Genomic DNA, 17439 nt, shown 5'->3' with positions numbered 1-17439 from the left:
ATACACAGAAGTATCATTCAGGAGCTATGTATTTAACAATATCATGTTCTGCTTCCAGCTGTTGGCACATATTTCCTATGTGAGGGCTCTTGCTAAACAGCTCACTTTATTTTCTGTTTTCTTATGACTGACCACCATTTTGTCTAGATCAGAATGGTTAGAGCTAAGTGTTTAAATTCAGACTTTAATTTTTTGGAGAAATTGTTTCTAGTATTTTAGCATTTAATACTTACAGTTGTTATCACATTATTAATTTAAGCACCTTGCTACTTTAATTCAGAAAGATTATCAAACCTACCTTTGACCAAAAGGAAATGATTTTTTAAAATCTTTTTTTCCTGTTTCCTACATTTTTATTTTTTTAAAAAAAACTGAAAATAAGATTTAAAACCCAATTATTGGCAGAGAATATAGTTTGGTGGTAGTTTCTTGCCTAGCATGAATGAGGCACTATAGTACACCCTTTTAATCCCAGCACTTGGGAGGCAGAGGCAGGCAGATCTCTTTGAGTTCCAGGACAACCAGAGCTACATACAGAGAAACCCTGTCTCAAAAAACCACAGACAAAAGTAAAAACAAACAACCCCCCTGAATTTCTTAGTTTTTTTATCTTTAAAATCAATTATAATGGCATGACACTATTACAGTATTTTAACAAAAATTTATATAAATTGAGCCACTTACTCAACTTTTACGATATATGTGACATAACAGACAGAAGGAAGAGAACGGAGATACTCGCCCAGCAAGACATTTAAAAATATGTTGTTTACTCATGTCATACATCTGTTGCAGTCTTTGCTGTTTGTACCCAAAGTTTTAAATGGGGGTCTCATATAAACAGTCATTTTTCTTTATAGTGGTGGGCTTTGAAATTAAATACCTGGATGTTATGTTTATCTATGTATATTGCATAGAAATGGTTACATTAAATACCTTAATATTTAGAAAAACATTAAGAAACCAGTTTTTTTTTTTTTTTTTGGTTTTTCGAGACAGGGTTTCTCTGTGGTTTTGGAGCCTGTCCTGGAACTAGCTCTTGTAGACCAGGCTGGTCTCGAACTCACAGAGCTCCGCCTGCCTCTGCCTCCCAAGTGCTGGGATTAAAGGCGTGTGCCACCACTGCCGGGCTAAGAAACCAGTTCTCAAATGGCTGCTACCCTTTAACTTGCTAACTCAAGATTCACTCATACTTATAAAATTATACGCTCTGTAGGTAAATAAGTTTTTTTTAAAAAAGGACTATAGTCCAACTTAATTTTTAAAAGTTTTAAGTTTGTATTTTCAAACACCTGTGATTGCTACAACAACCATCCCATTGATATACTTAGTCAAAATAAGTTGCTTAAAGTTGTAATGTGCAGCGTCCTTGCAAGATGACTTTTTTAGAAACAAGGGTAATTACAAAGTCAACATTTTAAGAATAACAAATAACAAATTTTAAGTAACAAATAATTACTTAGAGAATCACAGAAAGCAAAAGTATATGAAACAGGTGAAGTGTTTTTATGTCACTAGTACAGGGATCTGGGCAAATGATCTCTTCAGTAGCTGAAGGACTTTAACTCAAACATGACTTTTTACAGGGATACGATGTCTATGAAGCAAAAAAAAAAGGAAAAGCTGTTGTTTCTACTCAGATACTTCTAGCTTGTTTGTAGTCAAGTGGTTTTTATGTAATCCTTTAATTTAAACATTCTTTCTCTGAAAAAGACCTTTTTTTTAAATTCAAACATTTTATTTTATTTTATTGCTTTATAAATTATGCCATTCAAAATATCCCCCTTATCCCCTCCTCCCATTTCCCTCCTACTCCCCCACTTTCTCTCCCCTCTCCCCCTCCAGCCCTAATGGAGGGCAGGGTACCCTACCCTGTGGGAAGTCCAAGGTTCCCCGCTCTATCCAGTCCTAGGAAGGTGTGTATCCAAACAGACTAGGATCCCAAAAAGCCAGTACATGCAGTAGAATCAAATCCCAGTGCCCTTTTCATTGGCTTCTCAGTCAGCCCTCATTGTCAACCACATTCAGAGATTCCGGTTTGATCACATGCTTGTTCAGTCCCAGTCCAGCTGGCCTAAAGACCTTTTTAAGATAATTTTGGTCTCATGACATAATTTTTTAAATAGATGGAATTCTATAGTCAGCCTCTTTCCCCATTCTAAATCTTATATACATATTTACTTATAAATATATACATATTTTCAGGATCATAATATATTAATTTAATGTTAATAAGCTTAAATAATTACTGAATGTTAATACAAGAATACATTTATAATGGGTCTTCATATCTCTAGTCCTCTAATAATGCCATGGAGACTTTTTCTTAATTGTGAAAGCGTGGCCTTAACTTAGGCTTGTTCCAAAGTAGCTCATAAAACTTAAATTAACTCATTTATATTAATTTACATTCTGCCACACTGTAAAGCACAGCGTCTGCTCTACACTCTACCCTCTACAGTACTACACTGTAGTGCCCATGACACTACAGGTTGGTACATGAGCCGAGAACTGGGCCTGGAGACTTAAAAACACATGGGGAGAGAGAGAGAGAGACAGACAGAGAGAGAGAGAGAGAGAGAGAGAGAGAGAGAGAGAGACAGAGACAGAGACAGAGACAGACAGAGACAGACACACGGGAAAGAGAGAGAGAAAGAGAGAGACAGACAGACAGACAGACACGGGTCATCTTTGATACAAGAGTGCCAAGTTTATTGTGCTCCAGGGAAGCTTATATAGGGATCCTTAACAGATAGCCACACCCCTGCTCTCAGAATCTTTCAGCTGCAGGCCTCCTCAGAACCCACTCCCCTACTATCAAGCAGAGTAGCTGCAGGCACAGGTGTTTTGCTCAGTTCACACCAGCAGGCAAAGGATCTGAGGCAGGCAAAGAAAGTCAAGGGGCCAGGGATCTTCAGCTCCCAACACCACATGGCTCACTACCTTTCCTCAAAATGTCTAACTTCCTTCATGTTTGGCTGGTGAATCTTCCATGCCTCAGATTCTTTCCCAGAATCTTTCTCTGGAAGTCCCACCTATCTTCTCCTGCCTAGTATTGGCCATTCAGGTCTTTATTAAACCAATCAGAAGGTGTTCTATGCAGGCAAGGAAGGACAGAGGCGCATCTTCACACAGTGTACAAAGAGATTATCCCCATATACACCAATATCTATATAATTTTATGTTTATAAAAATTCTTTATAGCAGTATTTATATCGCAAACGAAATGTGATTTCATGACATTGCACCTGACCTCTGCAGTCCAGCCTAGTTCTAGGCTGAGAATATAGCTCTCTGGTAGATATTCTTGCCTAGCGTGCATGAGGCCGTGAGGTTCAATCCCTAGGACTGGCAAGGCAGGAAAGGGGGTGTTACAAAGAACAGTGTTTAACAATGTAGTTTATTAAACTGAATTTCTCTAATTTTAAATAAATTTAAGAATCATAGAACAAATCCCTCCCAGGTAACACCCATAATTTCTAAATTCTGAATGTTTTTTTCTATACCTAGCCATCATACCACTTAAAAATATGAAGGAAGTCAAAATGATTAACTTGAGGACCTTTTCTTTGAATAAAGAGAAAGTATGACAGAAAAGATTGCCCTTCATGACAGAGTGTAGAACTAATTTTGATAACTCATCAGCCTGATTATTTAGTTAATTGCAGCTTTTTGTTATAAATTCAGCTTCCATTGCAAGTAAACACGCTTTCTGGTTTATCTTTGGTAAAAATTCATTTCGCGTTTTTCAGAAAAGGAACTTAACCTATTTTTGCAACATTAAACTATTTTGCTCTTAATGGGCATTCAGGCTGATTTAGTTATATTATTTTCTACTCTATATTTGTTTAAAATAATGGTGTGCTAGAGAGATGGCTTAGCAGTTAGAGTTCTTGTTCTTGCAAAGGACTTGAATTTGTACACAGTGTACATACATACTTGAAGGTAAAATTCTTGTGCACCTAAAATAAAAACACATAAATCTTTTTAAAAATTGTTGCATCTTATTATTACTGTTTGCCACTCTGTTTAACATGGAAAATTTCACCCTACCACCAATTTTCTTTAATCCCCTTTGCCCTTCTTTATTTTCCTACTAATTTGTTCATAACTGATACAGCTTTTACTATCTTTACCCTTGCCCGAGGGAATACTGTAGCCCTAGCTTCTAGAACATTATCTGGAACAGTGAGTACTATTTGTTAAATTAAGAGATGGAGAAACAAGTATTTCCTGTGGTTTAGATACCGTGTTGTCTTTTGTAAGTTAGTTATATTCATGAGGAAATAGACTTCAGAGGGTTAATTTGTCTAGTATCATTCACTTTATAGAGAATAGAGAATATAGGTAGAGCTGAAATTAGAGACTGACTCATGTTGTGGCAGGTCGTAGACTCTTAATTTCAGTGGAGATTGTATGATTTATTAAATTCTTTCCCTTTAAACAGGAAGAAGAGAATTTATCCAAAGATTAAAACTTGAAGCAACCTTAAATGTGCATGATGGCTGTGTAAGTAATGGTGAATTCTTAACTATAAATGGCTTTAGTAATGTGTTTAAATGTCTGATGAAATGTCCTGATCCTCCTAGTATGGATTATAACTGACTTTTAAAAATAGGAAAATAGCAGGCAGTGGTGGTGCACGCCTTTAATCCCAGCACTCGGGAGGCAGAGGCAGGCAGATCTGTGAATTTGAGGACAGCCTGGTCTTCAAAGTGAGTTCTAGGACATCCAGGGATACACAAAGAAACTCTGTCTTGAAAAACAAGGAAAAAGGGGTAAGTAAGGTATGGTGACATACAGTTCTAATCCTTGTTCCTAGGAAGCCAAAGCAGGTGATTCTCATGAGTTCAAGGCCAGCCTGGCTCACGTAATGAGTTCTAGGCCAGCCAGGGCTTTATAGTGAAATGGTGTCTCAGAAAAAAAGAAGGAAAGGAAGAAAGTAGGGGATGTGGGGGAGCTTGTGAATGGGTAGTTTTTTTAATTAAAGCATTAAAGTGTGCTGGGTGCATATATGTAACCCTAGTACACATGAGAAGAAGGCCAGGGATTCAGGAATTCAAGGTCATCTTCAACTACGCGTGTGTTCAGGGTTAGCCTGAGCTACGTTGAGACCTTATCTCAAACACAAACACACACACGCATACGCATGCACACACACACATACGCATGCACAGACACAAATAAAAAAAACATAAGTATATTTGAAAAAATATTTTTGAAAATTTCATACAGTATGCTTTGAACATACTTCTGCCCTGAAAACTTGTTTTTGAATTTAGAAAAATGTTTGCAAGGTTTGTGTTTGTAGTGTCTGAGGCCCAGGTGAGTTTTTTCCTTATGAGGCATCCATTTCATTCACTTTACTGAAGTTGCTTTCATGAAAATTATTATGACTCTTCTCTCCAGAGCCCGTGCTTACTTTAGCTGTCATTAGAATTTCTCCTCACTGTTGAAATGCTTTTCTGCTAATACCGTATTCTCTTTATTTTCTTTCCACCTCATTGACTCACTTCTTTTGGGTCTTCTTAGCTGACTGGTCTACTTCTTAAAACAATGTTTTAAATTACTGTTTGTTCCCCCACACCTGGGTATCTGCCTTATATTTTATGTCTTATAAAATAGAAGTCTCTCCCATGTTTCTGTGATGCTTACTTATTTTCATTTGGCTCTCTTTGAAGTGTTTAACAGAAAAGCTTTCCCTGACCACTAATTAGATAGCATGCCATCTTTAATCAGTATCTTTATGCTAGTTTTTCATTTTATTTATTATATAGCATTATAATTGTCTAAACATATGTATTCATAGTCAATATACTTGCTCCTCTGCCTTGGCACATTTGGACTGAGAAAACCTCTTTAAAGATTTTCTTTAGGAAGATACTAAATGAATAAATATCCAGGAATTCTTAGAACCCTTAGAAATTGTTCACTGAAGAGGGCTAAAGACTGTGTTATATGTCAGGTTTTATACCCTTTAGGAGCCAAAGATCAAATCTTTTATCTTTCCCAATGAAAGATTTCCAAATATTAGTTGCACATAGATTTGATATCATCTGTATTTTCCCATCTTTAACTTTCTTTTAGGTTTTGCTATGTTCTCAGGCATTTTTTTTTAAATAAACTTTATCACAACTCAAAACCTTTTTTTTTTCTTTGCCTTCACACCTGATTTATGATTTGGGTGTGCATAAAATTCTAAGTTGTACATTATTATGTTCATTTAGTAATTGTATAGGCTAGTCATTCATGCATTCAAGCGTCTAGTATAGTTGATAATAATGCCAGTTTGATCTGTTTTTATGCATTAACTTGTCCTAAAAGTTTGACTGTACTTATTAAGATGATATTGGACACCTTCAGGGGACCATAAGCAACTGTACTTTGTTAATTTTAAATATATGTATTTATTGAAGTCATCAAATCAACTTATCAGTCACCTACTAAGATCAATTCATCCTCTAATTTCTCATTACCATAATTAACCCTAGTCAGTCTCTCTCTCTTTTTTAAAGGGTTTATTTATTTAATGTGTGTACAGCGTTCTGCCTGCTTGCCAGAAGAGGGCACCAGATTTCATTATAGGTGGTTGTGAGCCATGATAAGATTTCTGGGAATTGAACTCAGGACCTCTGGAAGAGCAGCCAGTGCTCTTAACGTCTGAGCCATCTCTCCAACCCTGTCAATCTCTCTCTTTTTAATCACTGTAAATTCATTTATATTTTTAGGCTAATCTTCTGATAGTGGGTTATCAGTTTTAACTGTGTTGTCATTTGTATTTTCTAGAATTTTAGTAAATAGAATCATTTTGCCCTGTCCCTTTATGGCAGGGATCAAGCTCAAAGTCCCGTGTGTGCTGTCTCAATGCTTTAACACTGAACGCTGTGTCTCTGGCCTTGGATTCTTTTTGATGCTTCTTTACTTAGAATTACTTGGAATAATTATCTTGAGATTCATTCATTTTGAAGATGTCAGTGGTTATTTGTTATTGTGCTCATGATATGGGTGCACTGTAATTTGACTATTAACTTGCTGGTGGACATTATTTCTAACTAGAGACTACGGAATTACCATGAAGCATTTGTGTACGATTTTTGTTTGTTTTTACTCTTTTGTAGGTACCTAGAAGTGGAATAAATGGAGAAAAAGTATAGGTGCATATTTGCTGTTGATTATTTATTTATTTATTTATTTATTTATGGACAGATTCTTTTTTTTATTGATAAAAGGAGAATTAAAAAAAAACAAATTTCCACCTCCTCCCAGCCTCCCATTTCCCTCCCCCTCCTCCCACCCCTTTCCCCTTCCCCCCACTCCTCTCCCCCTCCCTCTCCAGTCCAAAGAGCAGTCAGGGTTCCCTGCCCTGTGGTAAGTCCTAGGTCCTCCCCCCTCCGTCCATATCTAGGAAGGTGAACATCCAAACTGGCTAGGCTCCCACCAAGCCAGCACATTGCGTAGGATCAAAACCGCGTGCCATTGTCCTTGGCGTCTCATCAGCCCTCATTGTTCGCCATGTTCAGAGAGTCCAGTTTTATCCCATGCTTTTTCGGTAACAGTCCAGCTGGCCTTGGTGAGCTCCCAGTAGATCAGCTCCACTGTCTCAGTGGGTGGGTGCACCCCTCGTGGTCCCGACTTCTTTGCTCATGTTCTCCCTCCTTCTGCTCCTCATTAGGACCTTGGGAGCTCAGTCCAGTGCTCCAGTGTGGGTCTCTGTCTCTATCTCCATCCATCACCAGATGAAGGTTCTAGGATGATATGCAAGATATTCGTCAGTATTGCTCTAGGATAGGGTCATTTCAGGTTCCCTATCCTTAGCTGCCCAAGGAACTAACTGGGGACCTCAGCTTGGGCACCTGGGAGCCCCTCTAGGGTCAAGTCTCCTGCCCACCCTAAAGTGGGCCCCTTAACTAAGAATTGTGCTTCCGTGCTCCCCTATCCAACCTTCCTTTATCCCGATCCTCCTGTTTCCCCATGCCCCCCCTCCTTCCCTTCTACCTTTTCTCACCCTATCTCCCCTTACCTCCATCCCACCCCACCCCCAAGATCCCAATTTTCTCCCCGGCAATTTTGTCTACTTCCCTTATCCAAGAGGATAACTATATGTTTTTCCTTGGGTTCACCTTCTTACTTAGCTTCTTTAGGTTCACCTATTGTAGACTCCGTGACCCCTATTTATGGCTAGAAACCAATTATGAGTGAGTACATCCCATGTTCATCTTTTTGGGTCTGGGATACCTCACTCAGGATAGTGTTTTCTATTTCCATCCATTTGCATGCAAAATTCGAGAAGTCATTGTTTTTTACCGCAGCGTAGTACTCTAGTGTGTATATATTCCATACTTTCTTCATCCATTCTTCCATTCTTGATATGTAGCGCTGGCTTGCCTAAATCTTGCTGTGTGACTTATAGTGATTTCTTCTTCCTTGGAGATCAGAGGCACTGAATCTTTCTAGAGCTGGGTCTGCTGGAAGAATAGCAAATGCTTTTAATGCAAATCCTTCTTTCCAGCTATATTATTTTCTTTATGTAGATCCAAATTTTCTGACCTGTTATTTTCCCTTTCTCTTAAAAAAAATTCTTAATGTTTCTTGCAAGGTAGTTCTCTCAGAAACAAATATTCTCAAGTTTTGTTTGTTGGAGACTGTCTTTATTTAGTCTTTAATTTTGAAAGGGTGATTTTATGGAGGTCAGAATTCTTTGTGAATGTTTTATTTTCTCTCAGCACTTTATATCATTCTACACTGATTGTTTTCATACTTCCTGAGAAGTCAAGTGACATTTTTATCTTAACCTCTATGGATGATGTATCTCTTCTGGATTCTTTCAGGATTGTTTTCTTTATCTTTGATTTTCTTTAGTTTGAAAAATACTCAGTTATTTTGATGTAAGAAACACAGTTCTCACCTCAAAGAGAGAGTTTATTTTGGAGCCAGATATGAATGATGGTGGGTGGCCCTAAATTTCATGTTCAACACAGTAACTTTTTCTGAAAATTTTTATAGTAACAGAATAAAGATATTTGTAAGTCAAGATACTTTAAAAAAATACAATAACGGAAGTATTAGGTAGGTAGGCTCAGCAAAGTGGGGAAAGCTCTCTCTCAGGTGTTACCTGAGAAGTCTTAGCTTTTGCGTTGACAAAAGCTAATGGTCTGCTAAGTTTACACATTTCAAAAGGGTTCACCTGACAGTCATAGGATGCTAGGTCAGACACAGGTGGCCAAGGAATGGCTATAAAGTGAGCTAAAGCTAGCCCAAGATAAATTGCAATCAGACTTGGGACCTGGAGCATTCCAGCCTCTTTTCATCACTTAATTCTGATAAGTTAACCAGCCTTGTTGGCCTCTTTTCAGGACTTGTTCCAGTTTCCTTCTTCTATATATCATTAAAGTCAGAGATTCTTCCCCCAACTATGTCCAGTATGCTATGTCCAGTATGCTAACTAGCCTATCAAAGTCATTCTTCATTTCTTTTAAACTTTCGTTGATCTCTACTGTTCTTTTTTTTCTACTGTTCTTTTTTAAGAATCCTCTGTCTGCTTTAGATCACCCATTCTTGTGTATTCTCTACTTTATTAACGTCTTCAGCATATTGTAATCAAGTTTTCCTACCCACACATGGCTTTCTGCAGAGGTTTGTATTTCTCTGCTAAAGTCAGGAATGCCTGGTGTCTTTGGTCATGGGCAATAGTTTTTGTGGATTATCTAAGAACAGTGGTTGATTTTTGCAGTTTCTTGCCCTTGTAGGATGTAGCCGTGGTGTCCAGGACTCTTGTGTGTGAATCAATAATTGAAGTCCAGTTATTTAGTCTGTAAACTTTGCTTCACAGACAGTATTTTTAGTGCTGTAAATTTTGTAACACAGGTAAGTGAAAGGTGGTTTACTTCTTTTTATATCTAATTTGTTTATGTTTCTTTTTTGTTTTCTCTTTAGGTTAATACAATCTGTTGGAATGACACTGGAGAATATATTTTATCTGGATCTGATGACACCAAACTTGTAATTAGTAATCCATACAGCAGAAAGGTGAAGTGGTTAAATATGTGTAATTTAATGATAAAAAAGAAGCTAGGAATGTGGATATTCTAACCACAGGATAGGCATTGTATTAGAATATCCTCTTTATTAAAGTTAATTGTGAATTTAGACATTGTTACATGTAGGTACTGCAGTTTTCTTTGGAATATGTTAAGAGTTTTCTGTTGTTTTTGTTTTTGTTTGTTTGTGTGTGTGTGTGTGTGTGTGTTTGAGACAGGGTCTTTCATTTAGCTCTGTCTGGCCTGGAATTCACTTTGTAGACCAGGCTGGCTTCAAATTCACAGAGATCCTCTCCCTTCTGAATGTTGGGATTAAAGGTATGTACCACTATGCCCTGCTGGAATATTTAAGTTTTCAATGTGCTTTAGACTCGAGAAAACTTAAAATATCCTTCACTTTAATCCAATTGGTTATAATAGGCAAATGATGTTTCAGTAATAGAACTTGAACAAAAGAAGTCATCGTATTTTTTTCTTGTCATTAACATTAAGGTGTTTGAGTAGGAGAATTTTGTAGCATATTGGAAATAACTTTTTGCTGGCACAGACCTTTAATCCTAGCAGCCAGGAGATAGAAGCAGAAGGATTTTAAGTTCATTACTAATCTGGGTTACAGTATCAAGACTTCCTCTAGGGGCTGGAGAGATGGCTCAGCAGTTAAGAACACTGGCAGCTATTCCAGAGGTCAATTCCCAGCAACCACGTGGTAGCTCATAGCCGTCTATAATGGGATCTGATGCTCTCTTTCAGCATGCAGGTGTACATGCAGACAGAGCACCATATACATCAAATAAATAAATCTTAAAAAAAAGACTGCCTCTAAATCAGATTATTTTATTTTATGTATATTAGTATGTATATGTAGGGGTCCAATGTTGGTGTTAGGAAGAACCATCTTCGATGGCTCCTTTTTACATCGGGGAAGGATCTCTCAGTCAAACCATAGCAGAGGTTATGGCTAGCTTGCTAGCCTGCTTGTTCTGTGGTTCCCTGGCTCTGCCTTCCAAGGCTGAAATTACAGATGGGCTGTTTGCACACTTGGCATTCACATGGCTTCTGAGGAATCCAAGTTCTGGTCGTCAGACTTCTGTGACTTTAACCCTGAGACATTGCTGTAGCCTTATGTTCTATTTTCTTTAATCTTTCTTTGTTTTAAAAAATCCTTTTATGTATATGGATGCTTTGCATACATATATATGTTTGTACCACGTATGTTCCTGGTGCTTCCAAAGCCAAAAAAATAGCCTTGGATCCCCTGGAACTTCGAGTTAAAGAGTTATGGACTGTGATGTGGGTGTAGGGAATTGAACTCTAATTTCTGGAAGAACAATAAGTGTTCTTAAATCTCTGAGCCATTTCTCCAGCCCCCATTCCTTTAAAAAATATTTATTTTTATTTTATGTGTATTAGTGTTTTACCTGCATGTATATATGTGCATTATGTGCATGCTAGGTGTGTGAAGAGGTCAGAGAGAACACCAGATACCTTGGAACTGTAGTTACTGCTGGTTGTTAGCTGCCATCTGGGTGCTGGGAACCAAACCTGAGTCCTCTGCAGGAGTAGCCAGCACCTTCACCCCTCCCTTTTATTTTTTAAGGACCTTGCCCTACCTTTGAAACACTGTGCAGTCCAGGCTATTCCCAAATTCACATAATCTCCTACTTCAATGTGCCAGCTGACTGAACTAAAGGTGTGGTCTATTCTACTTGACTCCAGCCCTTACTTTCTGTATCTATCACTAACAAAATGATTAAGATGATTAACTTTAAAGGAGGATGGGTTTATTTCGGCCTGTGGCTTTGGAGGTTTCAGCTCATGGCTCATTGGCTCTGTTGTTTTGGGTTTATGATTGGGTAGCATATCACAGCAGGATTTTGTGATAGTCTAGCCACTGGCCTCATTGGCAGGAAGTAAAGAGGAAAAGAATCAACACTAGGATACTACAATGCCTTTTCAGTTATATACTCCTGTGATCTCCTGGATCTTCTACTTCCTCCTAAGTATTTCTACCCTGGGGACCAGTCCTTTAAATAAATGGGCTTTTAATACCCGCCCCAGAGCCAGTATGTTCAAGATCTAGACTGTAGTGATTTTTTTTTCTGCCACATTTTTTTTTTGTCCTTAAAACCTTTAAAGCAATTTGTGAATTTACAGATTTGTATTTTTAATTCAGTATATTATAATCTACCACTGATACTGGGGTTTGTTGTTATTTTGTGTGTTGAGACAGAGGCTTGCTGTGTAGCACAGGCTGGCCTGGAACTGGCTCTGTAGTCTACCCTAGAATTTGAGCTCCCAATTCTGCCTATGTTGCCCAGGAGCTGAGATTGCAGAGGTTTACATTGGTACTGTGCTGTGTTGTTCATATTTGCTCCATGAGACATCAGCAAGCCAACTTTATGGCTACATTATCACATAGTTTCTTCCTTTTCCTCCTGTTTTTTAAGGCACAACACATATTTCTGTTAACCTTATTCTCTGTTGTGGAGATGGATGTAACAATTCATTAAGCTAGTCTTTTTTACTCATGTAAGTAATAACTCAGTGTTACTAGAGGTATAGCTTCAGGATAAGTTCTTAGAAATTAACTTTCCTGAGTGTGGGGTTGATACATAAATAGTTTTCTGAGTTCTTGATGAACTCTTGTGCTTTGCTGTCATTTAGCACACCCGCAGGCCTGCTTAGAGAGGCTGTTGTCACGCTTCTAAATTGTTTCCAATCTGCTGAACAAGAATTGGTATCTCAGTACAATTTCAGTTTCCTTTATGAATAAAATTGAACATTTTTTTTCATGATTTTAAGGATCTGTTTGTCTTTGGACTGTCTTGTTCAGGATTTTGTGTTTGTTTGTTTTTGGTTATTTTTACTCCCAATTTTTAAATCCTATAGAGGAATCAGTACTTGATTTGCAATGTATATTGCAAATATTAAGCACTAGTATTAACCTTTATTTTTGTCACAGTAAGGAATTAGACATTGGAACTTCTGCTATATGCTTATCTTACCATTTTATTAATTTGTTTTTCAGTCATTTTGATTCTTTGTCTTGAAAGAAAACAAATCAATCATCTAGTACATACTGTTTCAAAAGTCAATCCAAATGGTTCTTTCTTAGTTACCAAGAATTTCTGAGTGAGAGAGATAAGTGATTTAAATAAGAAGTATGATTGAAGCTGCTTTTCAGGGAATTACTCAAATTGGTGATAATTTTCTTATCTCAGAACAAAAGAAAATATGTGATATTCTATAATTTTATAATTAGTTTGGAATCAAACACTAATCTTTTGTTGAGGATGTCAATGAGAATTTATTACTAGTTGCGATTATATTAAACATGAATGTTTCTCACTAGGAAAAAAATACTTGCTATGAACTACATTTTTTTGTGTTTCAGGTTTTGACAACAATCCGTTCTGGGCATCGAGCAAATATATTTAGTGCAAAGTTTTTGCCATGCACAGATGATAAGCAGATTGTGTCTTGCTCTGGAGATGGAGTCATATTCTATACTAATATTGAGCAAGATGTGGAAACAAACAGACAGTGCCAATTTACGTGCCATTATGGAACTACTTATGAGGTACAGTGTTGTGATTGCATGTGTAAATGCATGCTTCTGTGTAAATGTAGAGATGTATCTGTGCATTTGTTTACACATGCATCTACACTGTTAAGTATAGAAATTATTGGCAGGTTGTATTTCACCAAAGCCTTCTGAAAGTTTATCTTCATAAATTTTGTGGATAAAGTTATAAAAGAATCAAGTATTAGTATTTTAAGATGAATTTGCAGTTGCTTAAACAATCATGCCTTAAACAGGTGCTAGCCCTTATTCCCTTTCTGCATTTATTGGTTAGGGTTTCTATTGCTGTGACAACACCATGACCACGGCAACTTTTATAGAGGAAAACATTAATCGGGATGGCTTACTTAGTTCAGACATTCAGTCCATTATCATGGTGGGGAGCATGGCAGTGTGCAGACAGACATGGTGTTGGATAAGTAACTGCGAGTCCTACATCTTCCAGCCAACAGGAAGTCACCTGAGATATAACAAGGCCAGACCACACTCCAACAAAGCCACACTTCCTAAAAGTGTCACTCCCTATGAGCTTATGCGGGCTAATTACATTCAAGCTACCACATTCCACTCCCTGGCCCCCATAAGCTTTTAAAAATATCATAATGCAAAATGCATTCAGTCCAACTTCAAAAGTACCCATAGTCTATCACAGTCTCAACAATGTTTAAAAGGCTAGAATTCAAAGTCTCTTCTGAGATTCTTGCAAACTCTTAACTGTAATTACCTGTAAAATCAAAATCAAAAGCAGATCACATACTTCAACATGTAATGGCACAGGATATACATTACCATTCCAAAACATAGGGCAGAGAGCATAGTGAGGTAATACTGGACAAAGGCAAGACTGAAAACCAGCTGGGTAGACTCCAAACTCTACATCTCCATGTCTGACATCAAAAGCTTTTCAAATCTTCAACTCCATTCAGCTTTGTTGTCTACCACACACTTCTTTCTTTTGGGATGTTTCCACTCCCTGTTAGAGCGCTCCTCTACAGGTATCCTAAGACTCTGTCATCTCTAACATCTTGGGTTCTCCAAGGGAATCCAGGCTTCAACTTCACAGCTTTACGCAATGACCTCTCTACTAGGCCTACACTCAGGGACATCCGGACACATCCTGGCCTCAGCAGTTTTCCTTTGGCATGAAGGCAAATTCCATAACCTGTTTCTTTTATCTATAACTCTAAAGCCAGAACCACATGGCTGAAGCTGCCAAACTCTGCTGCTTCCTGGAATTGGATCACACCCCCCTCATTCAATTAAGTCCTCACTAGCTTTCTGTCCTGCACTGCTTAAGCTTGACCGTCCTTGAACTTGTCCTGTGGACCAGGCTGGCCTCAACTCAGGTGTCCACCAGCCTCTGCTGCTGGAGTGATGGGATTAAAGGTATGCACCACCACTCCCAGCTCTAAGCTTTGCTTTAGTTCTTTGAGTTAGAAATTTAGCTGGGTGTGATCTTGCCCTGAGGCCACCACTCCTTTTATTCATCTTAATCTATTGATCTCTTTTAGCACAGAATTTAGCTCTGTCCTGGTACCCCTTTTCTCAATTTATATATTTTGTAATGTACCCTGCTCAGTTTGCTTCTTTGTTTTATAAATCTTCATTAGAGTTACCCTAATAACCACATGGCAGAATCTATACTAGGCTGTTTTGAGATTTCTTCTGCCAACGGAAGTAATACAAAACTTATTTTAACCTAGGCAGATTCTTTGGAAAAGGGCAAAAAGCAGTCACATTCTTCACCTCAGTATCACAAGAATGATCTCTAGGCCATGTATTAATATTTTTCTCCTCTGTAACCTTGTGAGCCAGCACCCCACAGTTCAAATAACTCTTTGCAACTCTCTTTAATGTTGTACTAGTATGGCGTATTAAGCAGTGCTTAAGCGTTTCGCTGCTTTCCTAACCCAAGTACCAAAGTCAATATTACTCCAAACAAAAACATGATCAGGCTTATCAAAGCATTATACCCCACTCCTGGTTCCAACTTCTTCTTTCTTAGGGGTTCTGTTGCTGTAAAGAGACATCATGATCATGGCAACTCTTATAAAGGAAAACATTAATTGGGATAGCTTACTTATATTTCAGAGGTTCAGTTCATTATCATCATGGCAGGGAACATGGTGGTGTACAAGCATACATGGTGCTGGAGAAGTAGCTGAGAGTCCTACATCTTCCAGCTAATGAGAAGTCAACTGAGACACTGAATGGTATTTTCATGTATGGTCACTAAATCTATTACTAGGTCAACAGCTAGACTAGACACAGATTTCCTAATTTGCTTTGAACTCCTGGTCTAGTCTTTGTCATAGGGCATCACTTATAAATGTTCTAATGATGCATATTGTAATTACCTGAGTGAAACTTGGTTTTCTAAACTAGTGAACTAATTAGATGAAGGAATTAAATCAATCATATAAACAATACTTTAGGAAATATGTGCTCTGCAATTTGGTTTATAGACAGTTGTATACTAAGTGAAAAATGACCCTTTTATTGAATGAAGTCATCAGAGCTGAGTCAGCAACAAGTTGCAAATATGTTTTACTGATAAAATGACTTCATAATTAAATAATTCAGTACTTCTAACTCATTGAGATGATGTAGTAATCACATTTTTCACAAATATGAAATAAGTCAAAAGTCATATCTTTCTTGAAATATGCATTCCCTTCATTTGTGTTGAGTGTGCTTTTTATAATTGCCTTCTGTGATGTATGTCTTATTGTTTTGTGTTGTTTATAAACTTGTTCAATAAAAGCAAAGAAATATCAGTACTAGAAGTTTTAGAGAAACAGATACAATAAATATATTTTTTAAAATCTAATAATTCTAAAAGTCAACTAAAATTAACCTTTCTAGGCTCAAATTCAAGTGTTTATGGGTCTATGAACCTTACGATTTTACCTTTTCCACTTCAATAACCTTTATACTGCTCTGAATCAGGGTTCCTTCCTCCATCTTTTAAGTCAATTCTTCAAAATGTTTTTTGTGTTTCTTTACTTGAATTTTTCCATTATCTTGTGGTCTTTTCTGACAGATTTTTGCCTCCCTCTTTGACTCATAATGATTTTTATAATTATTTTGGCTCCATATGGATAATTCCGCATAATCTTCCCACTTCAGCATCCTTAATTTAAACATACTTCCAAAGTTAAGTTGCTCAAAGCTTATAATTTTGGAAAATCTTATATGAAGTTTTATTAATATAATTTCAAAGAAATCATATTTTCCAAGGCTGCTATATGTCTGTGTATTCTCTGTTTTAAATCATGCTTTGGATAAATCATAGATAATGACATACATGGATAGTTTTGCTGTGTTCACCTTCACGGATGTATTAAACAGTAGCAGTGTGTTTCTAAGCTGCCTGTTTAGTTGTTTAGTAGTGTTTCTTTTGTTTCATCTTCAGATTATGACTGTACCAAATGACCCTTACACCTTTCTGTCCTGTGGTGAAGATGGAACTGTTAGGTGGTTTGACACACGCATCAAAACTAGTTGCACAAAAGAAGACTGCAAAGATGTAAGAATCCAAGTTTTATAACAAGTGATTTAGAAAATTTAATTATGATTCAATAATACCTTTGGTGATAGTTTTTTAAAATATTTATTTATTTATTATGTATACAATATTCTGTGTGTATGCCTGAAGGCCAGAAGAGGGCGCCAGACCTCTTTACAGATGGTTGTGAGCCACCATGTGGTTGCTGGGAATTGAACTCAGGACCTTTGGAAGAGCAGGCTCTTAACCACTGAGCCATCTCTCCAGCCCTGGTAATAGTTTTATTTTGCTAAAATTTTCAATCACAAAAT

The 17439-nt window shown here is 37.4% G+C and overlaps 1 protein-coding gene across 7 annotated transcripts in view; it reads left to right on the top strand.

Annotated features, from left to right (window-relative positions):
* The window catches only part of Dcaf6 (DDB1 and CUL4 associated factor 6), a 111583-nt gene that overhangs the window by 18348 nt on the left and 75796 nt on the right, over positions 1-17439 (top strand). For all 7 annotated transcript variants that reach the window (XM_075988474.1, XM_075988477.1, XM_075988476.1 and 4 more), the window contains exons 2-5: positions 4448-4509; positions 9934-10026; positions 13432-13617; positions 17036-17149. In XM_075988474.1, the coding sequence (XP_075844589.1) occupies positions 4448-4509; positions 9934-10026; positions 13432-13617; positions 17036-17149 (455 nt within the window). The remainder of the gene's footprint in view (positions 1-4447; positions 4510-9933; positions 10027-13431; positions 13618-17035; positions 17150-17439) is intronic.

The sequence above is a fragment of the Microtus pennsylvanicus genome, chromosome 10, assembly GCF_037038515.1.
Source record: "Microtus pennsylvanicus isolate mMicPen1 chromosome 10, mMicPen1.hap1, whole genome shotgun sequence".
In the NCBI taxonomy this organism is placed as follows: Eukaryota; Metazoa; Chordata; class Mammalia; order Rodentia; family Cricetidae; genus Microtus; species Microtus pennsylvanicus.
The sequence above is the reverse complement of the archived record's forward strand: the minus strand, read 5'-3'. Positions and strand labels throughout refer to the sequence as shown.